This window comes from Capra hircus, chromosome 13 (assembly GCF_001704415.2).
Source record: "Capra hircus breed San Clemente chromosome 13, ASM170441v1, whole genome shotgun sequence".
In the NCBI taxonomy this organism is placed as follows: Eukaryota; Metazoa; Chordata; class Mammalia; order Artiodactyla; family Bovidae; genus Capra; species Capra hircus.
Genome location: NC_030820.1, coordinates 62,662,908 through 62,683,609, shown reverse-complemented (window position 1 = coordinate 62,683,609; position 20,702 = coordinate 62,662,908). Strand labels below are relative to the sequence as shown.

General features: G+C 43.5%; 1 protein-coding gene across 2 annotated transcripts in view; it reads right to left on the bottom strand.

Annotated features, from left to right (window-relative positions):
- The window catches only part of CBFA2T2 (CBFA2/RUNX1 translocation partner 2), a 138,296-nt gene continuing 117,667 nt past the window's right edge, over positions 74-20,702 (bottom strand). Inside the window, exons 7-11 of one of the 2 annotated variants that reach the window (XM_018057723.1) lie at positions 18,481-18,566; positions 17,316-17,511; positions 13,638-13,706; positions 8,278-8,468; positions 74-4,889 (exon numbers count right to left, since the gene is read on the bottom strand). In XM_018057723.1, coding sequence (XP_017913212.1) covers positions 4,590-4,889; positions 8,278-8,468; positions 13,638-13,706; positions 17,316-17,511; positions 18,481-18,566 — 842 coding nt within the window. In that variant the 3' untranslated portion in view covers positions 74-4,589. The remainder of the gene's footprint in view (positions 4,890-8,277; positions 8,469-13,637; positions 13,707-17,315; positions 17,512-18,480; positions 18,567-20,702) is intronic. The other variant, XM_018057724.1, reaches the window with a different exon arrangement.

The following is a 20,702-nucleotide window of genomic DNA, read 5'->3' as shown; positions in this document are numbered from 1 at the left end:
TAGAAGCCTGCCGGCAGGATGTCTTACACAAGTCTACGCATCACCTTCCCTCCTAGTCCCATTCCAGCTTGAGTCAGAAAAGGAATATAGCCTTTTTATTGACTACTTGAAGTAGAACAAACTAAATACATATTTAACAGTTTTGGTTCATTTATACAGTACATTAAATAAGTTATGCACAGAGTTAAGTAACAAAAGTTCCTATCAGAGTAAAATGACAAAGCACAGAAAAAAATCAACTCTACCGCATCCTGTGGGTGGCTTCACATTCATCTTCCCCCTTAAAAAACCACGCTTGGAAGCTCAGTTTTGGATTTATTTACATTATTGGCTTTCTCTGTGGATGGAGCTTTTGTAGCCTCATCAGGAACTTGGAAAGCTGTGAAAGTGGACTGAAGGCCTCTGAGCCAAACAGCACTTTCAGCCATCCGCCTAATGCTTATTGCCGCTTCTCTCTGCCAACTCCAACGCAGGCCCGGGGCTGTCCCTGCCAGCCGCCAGCCGCACATGCCCTATTTGGTATAAGCATCAATGAGTGTACACTGGGCAGTTGTGGGTCTGACCAGATGGGGAGCAGGGGAAGCGCCATCTCTGGGGCTATGGAGGCAAAGCGGGGAGGCAAAGGCCGCCCTCAGGCCTCAACCTTCTCCTGGCTCATGATGGAAAAGGTTGCCTGCACCATCATCTTTGGAATTGAGCATGTCAATGCACGTGGGCAAAGAGGCAGGTAGTCAACATTTTGGTTTCACAAGAACTACAGACACTCAGTTGGAAAGGGCCCTATTCAACAGCTTGCCCAGTACCCCACCCCCACCCCCACCCCAGGACGGAGTCCCAACAGCTGGCTGGTTGGCCCATGCTGGAACAGTCCATTTCTCTCTGGTTTTTCTTACATTTGGTTTTTCTTACTGCTACCACCCAGTTCTCTGTAAATTGCTTAAGGAAAAAAAAAATCTAAGAAAGCTGGCTTGGTCTATTGTCCTGGGAGCCTGGAAACCAGTTCTGAAGAAAGCCTCAAAGACGAGTTCTAAATGATTTACTCAATCCATAATCTCATCTACAGTTTCCAGGACAAACAGCCATGTGGTCATTATTCATGCTTTCATCCTGAAGAACTCATGACCACACAATTTTAATTGTTGTTGAAACTTCAAGCCCACTTGCTGAGATCTCTTCTGGAACGGCCCACAAGGTCTGCCCTTTGCAAGCAGGCGACAGCACTGGGGCTCCATCTGACTCTGGGACAAGGCTGTACAAAGTGGAGTGGAGATTTTCTGTCTAGAAGCTGAAGATGCTCACGTTGACACCAAGAAGTGAGGAGCTCCAGGTGGAGCCACTGGCCCAGATGTGCAAAAGTCATCTACACGGCAGAGGGCCCGCAGCAGCCAGTGCCAGGCATGGACCTTGGCCAGGGTGACGGGTCTCGTTTCCAGACTAAAATCCACTGAGACACACAGGACTCAGCACTGTCCAAGAGAAGGTGCATCTGCTCTGTGACCTCAGGGTGGCATGACTGAGCCCCATCCTGAGAGCCGCAAGGACGCCCCCAGGTGAAGCTCTCACACTCAGGAGGAGGGCTGCTCATTTCTGAGCAGATGGAACGAACCTGAGTCTGTTTTCACCACTGGGTGGAGCAGGCAGTGGGGCCATAGGATGACTGAAGCTCTGAGGATCCGGCCCTAAAGCTTCCCTCAGAACGTTTAAAACAGCTCCCATGCTGGCTACTTCCAGTCTCCTCTGGCTCCTGCAACCATCCCTACTGGGCAGAGGAGTGATGTGCCACTGCTTGTCCCACTTGCTTTTGATCCCTAGGATAACACTGGAGAGCCCAGGAGCGCTGACAACACCTCAGTACCACCACCATGTCTTTGTCCCCTTACACTGTAAAGGTTGGTCCTCTAAGCAGTCTGATTACATTAAGATGCTTTAAATCTAACTAGATGAAAGGGGGGAGCCTGAATCTGCACCATCAATGTGGTTATCAGCAGACACGGGAAACCGAGTGGGGAACCTGGACTCAGCCGTGCCCCTCCAGTCCCCTCACCCCATTCCAAGACTGTCCCTTCTCCTCCCAGCTCCAACCAGAGAGCTGAGACTTTCAGAAGAGAGGGAGCTGGAGAAAGGGATTCTTTACATATAAATAGGAAGTTCTGGACAGATGCCCTAGCAACCGGCATGTGAAACTGACCAAAATGAATACAGCACCAGGCCTGAGAACTGAATCGCAGTGTGGAACACTGCTGAAATCTTTAGCTTGGTCTTTGGGTGGCATGTGAGCAAAGCAGTTTAGAACAGCATCACAGAAATTCTGAAAACTAAGCTGTCATTGGATCCACAGTCCACAGAAGTCAGCCAGGACTTACCTGCACACTAAACTAAACCTTAGCTGCAGAGACTGACATCGAGTCTGACGAACAGTGTTTGGTTGGCTTTTGCTCTTTATTCCAACCCAAGAAAGCCTGAGCTGCCCTGGCTCGGCCACTGAAGACTTACAGGACACACCTAGGTGTTCATCCAACTTGCCGACAAAAAAGGGAGCTGAGGTCAGACCCAGTGGACACCATGAGACACCCTCTTGCTGCCACCAGATTTGTAGGCTCAGTGACCACCTCTCAAGGGACATCTCTTCTCAGGGAAATGCAGGCAACTCCTGTCTGGGGTTCTGGTTTCATCTCTGTTAGGCAGGATACCTCAACTGTGGCAACTAAAGGAAAGCTGAACAATAAGCAACTATTCTGTTATTCTTTCTCTGGGTATACCTTACTTCCCACAGCAGAACTCTGGATATTTTAATGGTGCTTCATACTGAGTTTAAGACAGAAAATCCTTGAGTAAGGTAAATTAAGGACTTAGCATTTTTACTTATTTATTTACTTGGCTACTCTGGGTCTTAGTTGTAGCTTGTGGAATCTAGTTCCCTGACCATGGATAGAACCCTGGCTCTCTGCATTTGGAGCACAGAAACATAGCCACTGGACCACTAGGGAGGTCCTGAGACTTAGTTTTTAAAGTAAGATATACCTACATGTAAGGATAACGCTACCTATGCTGATACCTTACTGGGAGCTTTCAGTTCACTCTGGTCAATGTGCAGAAAATGGCCGTCTAAAGCTGGGCTTTCAAGGGTCGGCAGGAGCAGGGCCAACCAACTCATTCCTTGGTGCAAGAGGGTGCTAGAGGCTTGGAGTTGGAGAAGGGGAGGGCCAGGGTCCTTGGGCTCCCAATAAAACTTGAATGGCAAGGAAGAAAGTGCGTGGCAATTCCTAACATTTTAAAGGGAGTACAGGTGGTGTCATGTTTGGACAATCAGGTAAGCAGCTGGGAAAACTCCCTGAAAACAGGAAGAAAAATTGGTCAGGCTCTCACAGATGGTTGTCACATTTCAGGGAACTTTTCTTAGCTCAAAGAGGGTAGGTATCAACAAAATTAGAGAAGGAAAACAGGATTGTATGCCCAATAATAAACTGACATAGGACATATAATGACAAAGTCTGAAGAATTCTTTCAGGTCCAAAAGGGTTGCTCAGCAGTGACCAGGCCTTGACGGGTGAGGCAAGTCAGAGCCACACCACATCACATCCTATGGGTCAACTATGGCTTCAGAGGCGCCAAACAGAGACCATGGGAAGATCCACCCAGTGATCTGGACACGCACGGTCTGAGATAAAAGGACACAGAACAAGACGACTGTGCAAAGAGCCAAGTGGTGACAAGAGTTTCTGCATCTGCAACAGATGATCCATTCGATAACGTGATGGCACTAGTCTGGCCAACATGCTCAGAGAGAACAGACAATCCATAATTGAGTCTCATTCTCCCTCAGACCAATCCATGCGCTGAAAACTATTTTCTGCATAAGCAAAATCAAAAAAGAGAGAGAGAGAAAAAAAATGGGTCCCAAACTAAAATAGCCAGCCAGGCTGGAAAATCTTGTCCAACATGATCTGTGATGCTTGGTGGAAGTTTTATTTTTTATTATGGGTGCTTTTACTGAAATGGTGACTTCTTCCTATGGTTTCTGAAAATCTTACATCTGAACGGCAGGGCCGATGAGGGTGCCCTGAGTGCTGCTTTCTGCCTGCCCAAGTCCCCAGGGACTAATCAGTGGCACCTGCTGAGGGCGGAAATGGGCTCAGGGAACTGTTCAGGGGCAGAGGAGCCACTCCCGGTGAGAGCGCGCCCTCCTTTCCGGCTTGCTATCAGTCTCCAGGCCTCTGTCGTGGAAGGACGTTGGAGCAGGAGACGGTGAAGGCGTGAGCTGCCTCCAGCCTGACTGGGCACACCTGACAGTCGGCTCTCTCACTAGGCAGGGAGGAGCTGGTGGTCTACATGGAAAAGTGGCTGGCCATGCCAGCTTTAGCTGGGAGAGCAAGCTTGGAAGCTATGGAGGAGGCAGCTCCAGCCAGCGGCCATGTGCACACAGGTGGGAAATGGACAAGTGTGTGGACAGGCTGGGGCTTGAAGTCTTCCTGCCTCCACTTCTCTTCTGGATGATGACCCAACAGCAAACTGGCACTGCTTCACAATGCCAGCCTTCTGTGCGGAGTTCTGTTGTGCTGTGAGGTTGCCGGGGGAAGTGAGTCTGGGGCTCAGAGTCCGTTGGTGTCGATGGCTGTCACAGAGGCCGGTGTGGAGGAGCGTGAGGTGGTTGCCGAGGTCTTGTCCAGGGCTGGACTGGGGACGCTGCAGTCGGCGGACCGGGCTGAGGAGCCCCTCCCTCCAGGAAGCAGGGGTCGGCTCTGGCTGTGGGGACTCTGGCCGTGCAGGTTCTGGCCACAGAGGCGGTGATGCCGCTCCCAATCCTTATGCTGGCAGAAAGAGCCGCAGTATCGTGCGATGTTGCAGCCACTGCAGGTTTCACTGGCTTTGCGGCCACAGTTCCAGCAGTTCTGCAAGACACAGGCATCGGTCAGCTGCTGGGATCCTGGGGGGCATGCTCGCCATCACGTGCCAGCTCCTCTGCAGAAGAGGCGGCGGGGCCGCGTGGGGAGAGCGTGGGCGCTGGAGCTGCACGCCCCTGTGCCTGTGCTGCCTGCCCTGCTGCTGCTTTCTGTTTACTTCTGTGTCTCAGGAAAACTGCCTACCCTGGGCTGCGGGGACAGCGACACGAGGGAACGTGAAGACATGCACACGTCACTGTAGCGCAGGAGCAAGTCCTGCTGAAGGCAACAACTCCTCGTTTTGCTTCATTTTAATCCTCAGTGACCAAACCAAACCAAACCAGGCTCCTACATCATAGCTATCTATTCCAAGACCACAAATGTGCTTTGGACAGTTTTCTTTCCTACCCTTTGCAATGCAGAAATGATCTTGACTGTGTTCACTGACAACACCTGAAATCTTTAAAATAAAAGTCACCTGCGAGGGTACTAGGCTGGGTGGCCACGAGGGAGGGAAGCTGTGCTACTCGCTCTGTGCCCATTCTCCATTCAGTGATACATCCCATCAGAGGTGGGCTGGGGATCATGGGACTACTTCCGGTCTGTTTACAAGAGCCCCTGCAATACCTCAGAACCTAAGGCCCCAAGGTCTATGTCAGGGAGTTTTCTTCCTATTTTTTGCTCCCACACCTGCCCCTTGGTACTCTCCTCCCTGACACACGAGTGTTTTACACCTAAGGTCTCCACAACCCACTTATGGATTTGATCAGCCAGCTGCGCCCTCCCCTGCAGGCTCTGCAGAATGGCAGAAGCCAATTATGAGGCCTGGCCTGATGATCAAGGAAGAAAGATGCTGTCTCTTCCTCAAGTGTAAAAACAACTAATAAACAACAACAAACGACTGATAAGAGCAAAAAGGGACCTTGAGGTCCCCCGCCTCCTGCACTGTGCAGCTAGATGGGACACTGAGGGCCGGTAGGCAGGGCTTGTCTGAGCTTATAAAACGATCACGTGGCTGTGCAAAACCTGGAACCTGGGCCGCCTGTCTCTACTGTTCTCAAGGGACACACTTAGTTTCAAAGAGCAACAGAAAGGACTGAAGATCCCTTCCAATACTAGAGGCTTCTCAGGAAATACACTCCAGGGACTTTCCCAACCTTGCTAACACCAACACTGGAGAATCAGAATCAGGGACAGATGTCATTCTTAGGATCTTCACAGATCCTCAAGCAAGCTGTATTCCAGAAAATTTCACACTCTGAAAGGCTGACTCCAGACAATGCTTTGGTCAAACAGTACTGCTTGTGGGGAATGTGTTTCATGGAGCTGTTGTGGAAACACAGGCCTTTACTTCCTCTGTCCAAGTCTGCAAGAACATCTCAAACTGGGCCAGAGGATTAAATCAACGGTGCTTTCACCTTGACCACCATTGAAAAGCTAGGGTGAAAAGGACAATTTGCATTCCCTATCTCTGTGGCTTTGCCCTGACTTTACCAAAAGGCTTTGCCAAGAAACATGATGAAAGGTTTACTGTGGTCATCACCCTTCAAATCAGCATTCCTCAAAGATGGAGCAAAGCACATGGCCAAACAGACCTTGTAATTTATGGGGGAAGGTTATAAATCTTCTGAGTTACTGGCCATGGAAGTCAGAGATGGTATTCCAGAATATCCTTTGACAAGCAGGGGCCATAAGTGTATGTCAGTTACTACTCCAGGTGTGGCCTGGGGAACACCTGTATCAGAATGACCCAAAGCCTGAAGTTTCCTGACCTTATTTCAAACCTGGCTCAAAGGAGAAATGACTCCTATCTTATAGTCAACTGCTAGCCCATCACGTTTGCCAGGAAATCTAGGCTGGGGACAGAAGGGTATCTCTACCTGAGGTGTCATTCCAAGGGAGATGCTTGGGTCTGGCCTCAGAGGACGCAGCTGCTCTGCAAGAGTAGGAGCTGCCACACCTACGTTGTTAACAACATAATAAAATCCTTTCTGTCTGAACAGTGCACTGCAGTTTAAAAACACTTCCACAGCTGTGATCTAATTGTATCTTCCTTAAAAAGTATGAGACCAGCAGGACAGGGGCTGCTACTCACCCACTACACAGAGAAGGAGCTGACCCCAGAAGGGGACGCTCCCAGTGTGAGGGGAACTGGGACGAGTGCTCAGGGCTCCTGGGCTCCTTCTGCTCTACCGAACTACCTCTCACAGGATGAACGAAAAACTCCAGGGGTACCGCTAGATATCAAGCAGAACTTTTTGAGTGAACTGGAGGAAACCAGCTCTCTTGGTCCAACACAAACTCACTCAGAGCATACGCCCTGCTATCCTGCCTTGTTTTGGAAGGAAAGTTTGCAGGGATGGGTGCCAGCGTATGCCTCACCTGCAAGTCACTTTGTGCCTTGAATATAGATATTGATATGGGTGGCTATAATGAATCCAATACACAACAAAAACAAATAGGAGAGGAGAAGGAAAAGGGGAGAGTCAGAGGAACTATTTTCTTCCAAGTCAGCTGGAAAGGCTACAGCAGGACTTGCCCACATCCTTTCTCAATGGCCACACGATAGTTAGGCATGTTCATCTTCACATTGTCATGCTTAACACTATTCTTTGAGAAAGATTTAAGGAGGATGAGAAAATAAAATTTCTGTCGTTTAAAAAACCACCACCAACAAAAAAGCTCAGTTCTTTATAACCTTAGGAATATCCCAGAGAGTACATGGGATTTACCTATTTATAGAAACAGACTTGTTTCAGGACTTAAAAGTTCGTCTTCAACCTGAAAAGTAACTGAAATCAAAGTTAAAGAAAAATTTCATTACATTTGAAAGGGCTGTTAGGATGTTTCTGTCATGTGCCTTTTAATTTTTTTCCTCATAGTGGTACAAAGCACCACCATGTCCCAGGGCAGGCAGGCAGGCCTGCCGGATCTATCCCCTCAATCCATGAAATAACTAGCCTCTTTGTAAACAGACTGGATACTGCAGGACCCTGCCCTTTCTCTGGCTTCAGTGATGTGGGATTAGGTCAGTTAAATTCTCGAAATCACAGTTTCCTCATTGGCAAAGCTGGATTCCAACACCCACAACCCCTTGTGAGGATCACAAAGACCACAAACACACTGAGCTCTGTTTATGGCGCCCAGGAAGCCCACTCAGGCAGGGGTGGTCACTGTCGCCATGCAGTTCCACAAGCTTCAGGGAGACTTCTCATAACTTAAACCAATATAATGAGCCAATATGTAAGAATATAATAATCGAGAAACAAACCTCTCGGGAACTGAATAAAAATTATAATTATCTAGTTCAAGAGAGGACTGTTGGCTCTTACTGCCCTGCACCTGAGAGGAAAGCAGTGGGCTTGGTCCCCCCAGCCCCGGCCCCCAGTGCTCTGACCTCCGTTGACTCTTCCTGCTCGTTTATGACGAGAAAGGCGTCCTCTGCAGCCTGCCGTTTGACGTCCGCTATTGTCTGCTCCATTCGAGCTCTCTCGGTTGCAATCACTTCAAAGGCTTTTTGCTCTGCCTCAGCAACGGCTTTCTGTACTTCTGACATGGCCTGAATTTTCACCTTATTCACAGCTTCTTCTGGAAGAAAGTGGCAGTAAAATCAACTGGCCGAGGAGTCTCTCCCCTCCTACCCCACATCACTTCAAAGAAGGGACAGAGGTGGAACATGATTTTTCTTCTAGAAATACTTATGACAATGGCATTCACTTTCATTCTTATCTTCACTTGTCTATTCACGCGATCATTTGTTGGGTCTGCAGACTCAATCACTTGTCGGCACTATGCAAGGTGCTGAGGCGACCTCGGTGACTAAGATGTGACATATTTTCACAACCGTGATCAAGTATAAGTGTGGCTGAGGGGACATGATACTTGTCATTATCAGGGACAAGAATTCCAAGGGGAAAGGTGACCAGGTCTGTAAGTGGCAGAGGAGGATCAGGAAAATGTGTCTTGGTTGAGATGGTTGGTGGAAAGGAAACTTCTAGTCTTGTATTTCACGCTAAGGAATTTGGCCCTTCTAAAGAAAATGTGAAACCCTAAAGGGGTGTACGCACAATGAAAAGAGTGAGGGCAGAGACACCAACTGAGAGGCTGGTCAATAATCTGACTGATAAATAGAGATTCTGAATGTAGGTAGGAGCAAGTAACACAGAAGGGGTGAGACAGAATGAGGCTGGTGCACCTAAGGGTCTGGAGGTGGAGGTAAAGGTGAAGAATGGAAGTGCTGTGCATTGAAACAGATAACGAGCAAAATGCTGGTGTGGAGGTAAGCAAGAAGGCTGAGGTGCATCTAGGTACAAATCACCAGGAGGCAGTTAGGTACAGAAGACTGAACTTAGTGGAGAAATGCTGCCTGAAGATATAGTTCTGGGAAGGTTGCTAGGTGCTCTGGGCTAAAAAAAACCCCCAGCTGCCATTACCCCACTTGGATCCTAATCAGTTCTTCCCATCAGACCCTGCTTAGTTTCCGCAGGATGTATACTCCAAGTGACATATGGTATGCACCTAAGCCTCAGTCCTAGGTCCCAATGTGAATGACGTTCCTTCTGAGTCCACAAGACTGGACAACCGTGAAACCTAAGGACACTCCCTTACTGCCTGGTTCTTGCACATGGCCGAGGTTCAAAGGGGGTTCACACACAGGGTTCTAGGCTGCCAACCTAGAACTTTCCATCATATTGCTCCAGCCAAGAAAAGTTTTCACCCCAAATGTCAAGGGTGATGCTGATAACTATTTTCATTTCCCATAATTCTACTTTATGTCTTGGTAATATAATATACACCTCCCCAGTGCCAACTGCAAAGATTTTTCTGAAGTGCTATGTAGTTTTCCAGATTAGTTTTAACGGTAAGATAATATTCTGTGGTGCCACATTGTAAATTCACATAATCATTCATTGACAGGTGGGCATTTCCTGGGCTGCCTTTCCTTTGCTCCAGTTCAGTTCAGTTGCTCAGCTGTGTCTGACTCTGTGACCCCATGGACTGCAGCACGCCAGGCTTCCCTGTCCATCACCAACTCCTCCAGCCTACTCAAATTCTTGTCCATCGCATCAGTGATACCATCCAACCATCTTATCTGCTGTGGTCCCCTTCTCCTCTTGCCTTCAATCTTTCCCAACATCAGGGTCTTTTTCAATGAGTCAGTTTTTTGCATCAGGTGACCAAAGTATTGGAGTTTCAGCTTCAGCATCAGTCCTTTCAATGAATATTCAGGACTGATTTCCTTTAGGATGGACTGGTTGGATCTCCTTGCAGTCCAAGGGACTCTCAAGAGTCTTCTCCAACACCACAGTTCAAAAGCATCAATTCTTCAGTGCTCAGCTTTCTTTATAGTCCAACTCTCATATCCATATGTGACTACTGGAAAAACCATGGCTTTGACTAGACAGACCTTTGTCGGAAAAGTAATGTCTCTGCTTTTTAATATGCTGTCTAGGTTGGTCACAGCTTTTCTTCCAAGGAGCAAGCGTTTTTTAATTTCATGGCTGTAGTCACCATCTGCAGTGATTTTGGAGACCAAAAAAGTCTCTCACTGTTTCTGTTGTTTCCCCATCTATTTGCATTGAAGTGATGGGATCAGATGCCCTGATCTTTGTTTTCTGAATGTTGAGTTTTAAGCCAACTTTTTCACTCTCCTCTTTCAACTTTCATCAAGTTCTCCTTCACTTTCATTAAGTTCTCCTTTGCTTTCTGCCATAAGGGTGGTGTCATCTGCATATCCGAGATTATTGATATTTCTCCCAGAAATCTTGATTCCAGCTTGTGCTTCATTCAGCCCAGCATTTCACATGATGTACTCTACCTATAAGTTAAATAAGCAGGGTGACCATATACAGCCTTGACATACTCCATTTCCTATTTGGAACCAGTCTGTTGTTCCATATCCAGTTCTAACTGTTGCTTCTTGACCTGCATACAGATTTCACAGGAGGTAGGTCAGGTGGTCTGGTATTTCCATCTCTTTAAGAATTTTCCACAGTTTGTTGTGATCCACACAGTCAAAGTCTTTGGTGTAGTCCTTTTTTATATCACTGCTTCTTTAACAATTTGTGTCTAAATCGGGATCATTCCTTACAATCATGGATTGTAGGGAGTCATTCCGAATCGTTCAGTTCAGTCGATCAGTCGTGTCTGACTCTTTGCAACCCCATGAATTGCAGCACGCCAGGCCTCCCTGTCCATCACCAACTCCCAGAGTTCACTCAGACTCACGTCCATCGAGTCAGTGATGCCATCCAGCCATCTCATCCTGGGTCGTCCCCTTCTCCTCTTGCCCCCAATCCCTCCCAGCATCAGAGTCTTTTCCAATGAGTCAGCTCTTCGCATGAGGTGGCCAAAGTACTGGAGCTTCAGCTTTAGCATCATTCCTTCTAAAGAAATACCAGGGCTGATCTCCTTCAGAATGGACTGGTTGGATCTCCTTGCAGTCCAAGGGACTCTCAAGAGTCTTCTCCAACACCACACTTCAAAAGCATCAATTCTTCGGCGCTCAGCCTTCTTCACAGTCCAACTCTCATATCCATACATGACCACAGGAAAAACCATAGCCTTGACTAGACGGACCTTAGTTGGCAAAGTAATGTCTCTGATTTTGAATATGCTATCTAGGTTGGTCATAACTTTTCTTCCAAGGAGTAAGCGTCTTTTAATTTCATGGCTGCAGTCACCATCTGCCCTGATTTTGGAGCCCAGAAAAATAAAGTCTGACACTGTTTCCACTGTTCCCCCATCTATTTCCCATGAAGTGATGGGACCGGATGCCATGATCTTCGTTTTCTGAATGTTGAGCTTTAAGCCAATTTTTTCACTCTCCTCCTTCACTTTCATCAAGAGGCTTTTTAGTTCCTCTTCACTTTCTGCCATAAGGGTGGTGTCATCTGCATATCTGAGGTTATTGATATTTCTCTCGGCAATCTTGATTCCAGCTTGTGTTTCTTCCAGTCCAGCATTTCTCATGATGTACTCTGCATATAAGTTAAATAAGCAGGGTGACAATATACAGCCTTGACGTACTCCTTTTCCTATTTGGAACCAGTCTGCTGTTCCATGTCTAGTTTTTTTTTTTTCCCCCATGTCTAGCTCTAACTGTTGCTTTCTGACCTAAATACAGGTTTCTCAAGAGATAGGTCAAATGGTCTGGTATTCGTATCTCTTTCACAATTTCCCAGTTTATTGTGATCCACACAGTCGAAGGCTTTGGCATAGTCAATAAAGCAGAAATAGATGTTTTTTTGGAACTCTCTTGCTTTTTCCATGATCCAGCAGATGTTGGTAATTTGATCTCTGGTTCCTCTGCCTTTTCTAAAACCACCTTGAACATCAGGAAGTTCACGGTTCATGTATTGCTGAAGCCTGGCTTGGAGAATTTTGAGCATGACTTCACTACTGTTATTTAAAAATTTATTTATTTATCTCTGGCTGCACTCGGTCTTTGCTGCTGTGCATGGGCTTTCTCCAGTTGTGGTGGGTGGGCTTTTGACTGCAGTGACTTCTCTTGCTGTGGAGCATGGGCTCAGGGGTGTGTGGGCTCAGTAGTTGCCATCTGCAGACTTAGCTGCTCCCACCACATGTGGAACCTTCCTCGACCAGGGATCAAACCCATGTCTCTTGGATTGGTAGGCAGCTTCTCAACTGCTAACCCACTAAGTAAGTCTACTTTTTACTATAATTTTTAAATTCGTTTTAATTCTTTTGGCTGTGCCATGTGGCATGTGCAATCTTAGTTCCCCAACCAGGGATCAAACCTGTTCTCCCTGCACTGGAAGCTCGGAGTCTTAACCCTGGACCACCAGGAAGTCCCTGGATCACTCTCTTCTAAAAGGAAAGATTCAAAAGCATGCAAATGAGAAATGATTTCAAAATACCCATGTGTTCACAGGTGGTAATACTTAATAATTCATTAAGTATTATTATTCATTAATTTTTAATCTTATTAACCCATTAATAATTATTTAGTGAAATTAACAGGGTCCTCTAAAATTTTGTCAATAATCAGGTGTTAAAGACTTTGGGGGCTAACTGGTCAGCGTTGCATTATCTTGTACTTTCCTGACTGTCAGTGAAAATAAACATTTTGCAATAGGGTTATCCGTATTTCTCATAACATGATGTGTCTGTCTATTTGTTTATATTATGGTCTTGAAATTAAGTGGGTATTAATCTTTTTGTAGAAACAAATTTTTTCTTAGGGAGAAACCCCAAAACTATTAATTCTACTGAGAAAGGGAGGCAAGAAGGAAAAAAAGACTAGTATTTGGATAAGGTAATATGAGGTTAGCATAATCCCTGTCTTTCCACAACAAGCAGTTCCTACCCTCCCTTATTCTTGTAGAAAATGACACCTAGCAAGAACAGCCTTGATGAAGCTAGAGACAGTGAAGGTGAAAGGAAGAGCAGACTGAACCAAATGTGGGAGTGTGAGAATACAGTGATGAGGACAGGCAGAAATGAATTAAGCTATACTTCCAGAAACAGGGCATATATAAATAGGGAAGAGTCGGTTACTTAATGCCTCCCATTAGAAGCAGGTGAAAAGGACTTGGATGGACTGTACAGAGCCACTACAAATTCTCAACCAGCAAGGAACACAACAGGCAGTCCAGAAGTGGGGACAGCTAAAGGGGAAGAAGCAGGGACTTAGAGATTTTTGAAGAGGAAGTTATGAGAAAATCACTGTTTCACAAATATGTACTCTACACTCAAATCAGTGAGTACATGTGACCCCTAAGCAGACAGACATACCAGTCTTTTTCCAAAACTCCACAGGTACATATCCTGTTCCCGGCCTACTGCTGAATTCCCGCTGAGAATCTACAGAGAGAGAGAGAAACAGCATAGCGCAGAACTGTCTATAATTGGCATGTTTTATTTTTGTGGAAAACTCTCATTCACCACTTAGAAAGATTCAAACATACACATTCATTTACTGGAAAAAATATTCTGACAAGGAATAAAATCAGATTATAATAGTACGCTTAATTTTTAGATGCTCTCTTGCTAATCACTGGAGAAAAGCAAACCAAAACCATGAGATGTCACCTCATACCTATCAGAATGGCTATCATCAAAAAGACTACAATAACAAATGCTGGCGAAGGTGTGGGGAAAAGGGAGCCCCCGTACACTGTTGGGGGAATGTAAATCAGTACAGACGTTATAGGAAACAGTATGGCAGTTCCTCAAAAACTAAAAACTACCATATGATCCAGCTACTCCATGCCTGGGTGCATGTCTGAAGAAAATGAATACAGTAATTAAAAAAGATACAAGCACCTCAATGTTCACAGCAGCATTATTTGCGATAGCCAAGATATGGAAGCAATCTAAGTGTCCATCAACATATGGATGGATAAAGATGTGGTATCTTCATGGTATTTCCAGAAGTCAAAATTTTCAGCTCATTTATTAAGAAAACTCGAGTTTCAGAGGCTATTAATCAAAGGTCAGACAGAGAATGCAAGTGTTTAGATCAGAGGTGGGGGACAGGAAGAACTGTGGTTCTGTAAGAGGATGCTCTAGCAGGAGAAACAGAATGAAGCACTTGAGAAAGCCAGTGTGGCAACCGTGAAAAAAACGGTGGATTGAGGCACAGGGCACATGACTGGCCCCTGTGCTGCTGCTCTTTTAGTATTTCTATGTGTTTAGAAAACTTCAAAACAAAAAGCTGAGAAAAAAATTATCGTTAAGTATCGGCATACAACATTTCTCAGGAACACTAATTTGCTAATAAGTGAGCCCAGGAGTAGAGGAGGTAAAAAGTGGGATAGCGAAGATTTTCACAATCTATATGTTTCTGTACTGCTTGACATTTTTGCAATGCAGTTCATTTTTTTAAATTCCATTAAAAAAAAAAAAGAAATGAAATATCCAAGAAAATGAAGGGGATCTAATATTACCAGATATTAAAACACATTCTGAAGCTATAATAATTAAGTTTGACATTACACTGGGAAGCTATCCTAATTGCTAAGCATGTATGCAGGTTCTGGAATAAACTTAATAAGCTGTAGGACTACTTATGCCAAGTTTCTAACTTATTTAAGCCTCAGTTTTGCCATCTATAGATGAACCTAATGGTAGTTCCTATTATCTCCATAGGCAGGCTTGAAAACCCATGTAAAAGGCTTATTAGCACTGGCGGGAACACAGTAAGAGTCCATACAGCTATTATTACCAGAAGTGATAACTAATATAGTCAGAAAGACTATACTACTTAAGACTATAATATTTAAGTATGAACAAAATTAGCATATGATAGTTATTTCATTCTAACAGGTAAAGGATGGTATCAATTGATGGTAGGAAAATTTAAACTATTTGGAGAATTTAAAGTTGGATAGCTAATATGCAAACACATAAAACTTGAATATAGATGAAATTTATTGTGCTCTGGGAAGGGATCAAGGTCAAGGAAAAACTACAAATAAAATGTTAGATTTGACCCCATATTAACTATCTCATCTATTAAAACAAAACAAGATCAAGTGAACAAATACGCTTGTATCCATAACTCATTAATTTATAGCTAAGGGTATCCTGAAGGAAAAATTCCCACCTATAAAGATTTTATGTATCACTTACCATAAAACAAAAAATAAGCAAAAAACCTTAAGTTCAACAATAAGAATGGCTTAAAAAAATAATAGTATATTTACATGGTGGAATACTGTAGTAGTAATTAAAATGTTGTTTATAAAATCTTCAATATGAGAAACATGTTTAATACACAGTTATGTTTTCAAAGATATCAACAGAAAGTTGTAATACAGAATTCTCAGATACATTCCAAAGCTCTTCAGTGTGGGATGATGAACTAGTAAATTCTTTACATGTTTCTGTGTTTTCTACAATGAGCCATACGGTTTGACTGTTAAAAAAAAAAAAAAAAAACCACAAACAACTTCATGAGGTTGCCCCAAACAAAAAGAAATGGTTCTCTACTGTGTGGGAGACCAGGTCCCATCTCAGACAAATTAAATCAGAACCTCTGGAGCTGGGGCCATGGCACGTTTTCCAAAGGTCCTTAGATGGGTTCTGAGGGGCATCCAGGATTAATGACTAAAGGAAAGTGCCTGGCTTAGAACCCACTGTTCATAGTTAAGGCCTCCCAAACCACACTAGGAGCATCACCTCTCTGTAGGTCATATATATACACATATATATACTTTCTACTGTAACAATGGTAAAGTCCTTTTCAGCTGATTCTTTAAATATTGGTACACCTTGATCTTTCAGTTGCAGGCATTATTAATTGATTAGGCTTTTCAGTGGGAAAGAATTTCATTCTTTTTTCAGCCCACCAGACATAATAAAAATTTCCTTCTTCCTCTCCCCCAAATAAATATACTCAAATTCTGTTACATCAATAATTACAAATGAATTTGCAATTATTTCAAATTCAATCTCAAACTCTATTCCTGTGGTATCAATACATTATAAATTCCCTTTTCTTTAAGAAATCTCCAGCTAGCTTCTGGGCTATTCTAGTCTGAACTGGCTACTTTCCAGACTATTTCAGCCTGGAAAGTCCCACTGTTGTTTGGGATCCTCCCAAGTATCCCAGAGATTCCCTTCCTCCATGTCTTTCCACTTTACGGTTTATTTCCTGTGTTAGGGCACATCCTACCCAAATGTGGTAGATACTACAATGAAGGCAGATGGGAGGTGATTTCCCCCCCACCCTAAATTGTGGGTTATTAATCTTAACAACTGTCTTGTTAGAATTCTAGGTGAAACAGTCTGATCACAGGTAGCCCCTCATTTAGCCATGTCTTTGGACAGGGCACTTTTTTAGCCACTAGGTGAATGCAAGGGAACATTTTTGGAGGAATAGTTTCAGGTGGTATCCTGGATATATCCTGGATTGAGAGCTCAACAATTTTCATCTCTACTGCTTCAGGATGGGAAGAGGCAGGAAGGGACGACCCAGCTTAGTACAGTAAAACTACTTGTTTTTTTGTCCAGGCAGAGGTTGATAAACGGTATTTTTCTAGACAGGGAGTAGGGAAAAGCGGAGGGAAGCTGAGGTGAATATTTTGAGGGCTACTATAAGAAATGAATGAATGTGATGTACATGAGATGTCCCAAATACATTCAGCCAGGCTTAATTTAACATTCAAACACTCTCTGAACATCACCCCATACTTATATACAGTAGAGAGTTGAAAACAGAACAAAACGGCAAACATTCTCATTCTATGTGGGGAAGACAAAATTTCTTGAACATATCAGATACTGACCAAGTTCTTGACATACTTTGTGATTTACTGTTCATAATTCCCAAGGTCTTTATAATTCCACAATCAAGTACCATCTTCCTTTCAAAGAAAAATATAAAAAGCCTCAAATATAAAAAATAACAACAAGAACAAAAGATATATAAAAAGCCTCCCTTGCCAACTAAAGAGACCCTCCCCTTACCATTGCTGAGAGAATCTGCGCTCCCAGGACTGTGCTGCCTGGAGACCAACTCACTCCCTGTTTTCCTCATCTCTGTGTTTTCGTTGAATCGTCTTTTCCAGTAGTTGAGTTCTTCACGGTCTGACTCTTGACAGCGCCGCAGGACTGCCATGGAGCGCCTTGTTTTCTCTACCATTTCCATAATGCAGTTGAGGGCCTGAGCCGGGCAGGAGGTCAGGCGGAGCCCCAGAAGAAGGACATTCAGACAATCAACAGTGAACATCGAGGAGAGGTAAACAAAATACACAGAGCAAAGGCTTGAGAATCTTACAGACTGAGCAACAGAGTTTACATTTGAAAGCCTATCTTACAGCTTCTCTTTAAATATATACACATACTTTTCTTTTTCTTAAGATTTCAAACTAGCATTTTTTGGATTCTTCACAGTTGAAGCAGCCAGTCTCATAATGTGATTCTTCAGAGTATGGTGAAAGCACAGTATAATCCTTGTCCAGAGCAGGTTTATGTAAGAATGCAATCAGAGAAATTATGTTCAGAGACAACACCACTCAGAAAGGAAAAGCTACTGTATGTATATTTTAAGGAGCTATGACATCCTCTCTTCACTTTTAAGTCAGAGGGGAAACTCTCTTTTCCTGTGGGGCAGAGAACTTAACTTTACATTCTGTGCCAGTGTACTAATTCTCATTTGTATTTAGAGAAGCTCTATTTATTATACCAGGCCCTGTGACAAGCACCTTGTATATCATTCTAACTCCCCCTGTAAATTCAAATACAGCATTAGTTTTTTTAATATATAAAAATTAAGCCTAAAAATGGTAATGGGCAAGTTCCTTCCCCATTTTTAGACCTAATTTTTCTATTTTCCTACCATTGCAAAGGTAGGATGTGACAAAGCTGGGACCTAAAACTCATAAACCTATGTTTTTAACCATTATACTACAGCGTTTCACTTGGTTATGACCTAAAATGAAAACCCACCACAAAGATTTGGGACTTATTCTTCACACTCTAGCTTGGGGAGTAGGAGATAAATCAGCTATCACTGCAAAGACACTGCAGCTCTGGTTAAGTTCACTTCAAGCATACACACTCTTACTCTCAGTAATATTCAGGATGAAAAGTAGTAAGTAGTTAGGAAAATTATACACTGTAAAATTCTTACATGATCAAGATGTTTCCATTCATCAGCCCATTCCCTTTCTGTCAAACGGTGGTCTACCAACTCATCTTGATAGCCTCCATTTAGACCTATTAGAAATTAAATTAGAAGATAAAGGGAAGAATATAGTAAACAGAATTCTACCAAGTAAATGCACATTCATTCATACTAGCTATGAGCACAATGTTAACGCCAATGATTCATAATAACTTAAAACCGCAAAATGACATAAAACCAACAAGAAATCACTACTCAGAATGTACTAAAAACTCCTACAAATCAATTATGAAGGACAAGTAGGCAAAAAGAAAAGTAGGTGAAAGAAATAAATGGTTACGTCCCAGACAAAAAAAGCAGAGATGATTTATAAACATATGAAAAGATATTCAAACTTATAAGTAGTCACATGGTGTAAATAAAATGTTCACGAAGATAATTTGACATCTCTATTGGAAAAAATTAAATTGTCATTCATACGAAGTATTGGCAAGGTTGTGGCACAATACAGAGACTTAATCACTGTAAAAAGAGTTGGTGCTGTACAAGCACTTGTAAACAATTCAGTATTCCGAAAGTATTATTTGTTGCATGGTTTTGTAAGAATGCAATGACTATGAATCAAGGGTATACTGAATTATCCACTATTCTGAAAAATCATGTCATATATGTCACCACTACTCCTGGTATCTGAATCATCAATGTAACACAACTGTGTGCGTGCTAAGTCACTTCAGCTGTGCCCAACTCTTTGTGACCTGTCATCAGTCTGAATTTACAGACGTTGTGTTCATAGTGAATCTGTATTTGTGCAACCATCTGCTTACATATCTTTTTGTGTAGTCATGCCTGAGCACTAACATATTATAAAACACGGTTGCATATTAATATCCTACTTTAGAATATTGACCCTGAAATTACGGCACTAAGGCAGGCTATGCAATAGGAGTGGTGCAGTTGTGTCTGACTCTTGCTACCCCATGGACTGTAGCCTGGCTAGGCGCCTCTGACCATAGGATAGTATCCATAAATTTTATTTTAGGAGAATAAATTAGGGGAGTGTTACAGTTTATTTGTTTAAAAATGAGGGGTGGGAAATGATTAGGTAAGAACTATTTTATTATGGCATATGCTTTCAAAAGAGGACTGGGGAAAATTACAGAATCTATATCCAGATTGGAAGGCAAATGGTTGATTGGAAAACACAACCATCAAGGTAGTGGATTAAAGATCTTTCGAGCAGAACACTTCAAGATGAAAAAAAACCTCTTTCTAAAACTGGTAGAAATACAAGGAAAACCTGAGCAAAATGCAGTTATAGCTAGTTTGTGGCATTCTTCTCTCTAACGGATTCAACTGGCAAAAAAACTTGTATGAATATGGAAGAAATCAATAGGAAGTTTCATTTTTAACATAAAATGAAACATACAGAACAGCTGCTAAGGGAGGCATCATAGCATACTGGGAATATAGCCAAGCTCTCAGCATCAGACAACTGGGGTCAGAATCTTGTTTTTGCCACTTTCTAGCTATGTGATTCTGGCCACAGTTCTATTTTCATGTATAAAAAGATGTAAACTCCATGGAGCCCCATGTGTGAGGATTAAATGAGACAACCGACACATACCACAACCTAAGTACTTAAGACTCAGTAAATGTTGGCGGATGAGAACATCACTGCTGTCACGGGCCTCACCATTCAGCTACCACTGCATGAAGCCAGAGCCCTACTGTGGTTCAAGGCTCTGAAAGATGACAGTGAATCTAAGTTAGAAGGGGGACAGGCAAATGTTTTGCAACTTTTTACTCCACAGGGGCAACCCACAAATGGAAATGTATGGGCAATCCTGGAAGCTAGTAGCCCTCTGGTTCTCTGCTCTGACACACCTCAGTAGAACAACTGCAAGAACCTTCTGCAGTAAAGTTACATGAGTACATGACAAAGAGCTTTGTTCAAAACTGATCTCACTCTGCATCTTCCGAGTCTCTTATAAATGTTATCATACTTTTATAATTGAAAAAAAATTAATTAAAAAAAAAAAAACTGATCTCAGGCAAGGTTTGCTTAGGGGACTTCTTGTTTTTTCTTAAATTTAATGGTTGCTGAGGACGCATATGCCAGGCATTCCTGGCACATAACAACGACCCAGCACAGGGGGTGGTTTTCTTTCCGTTTTAGAAATGAGTAAGCTGAGGCACAGAAAGCCTACACAACTTGCATCAGATCA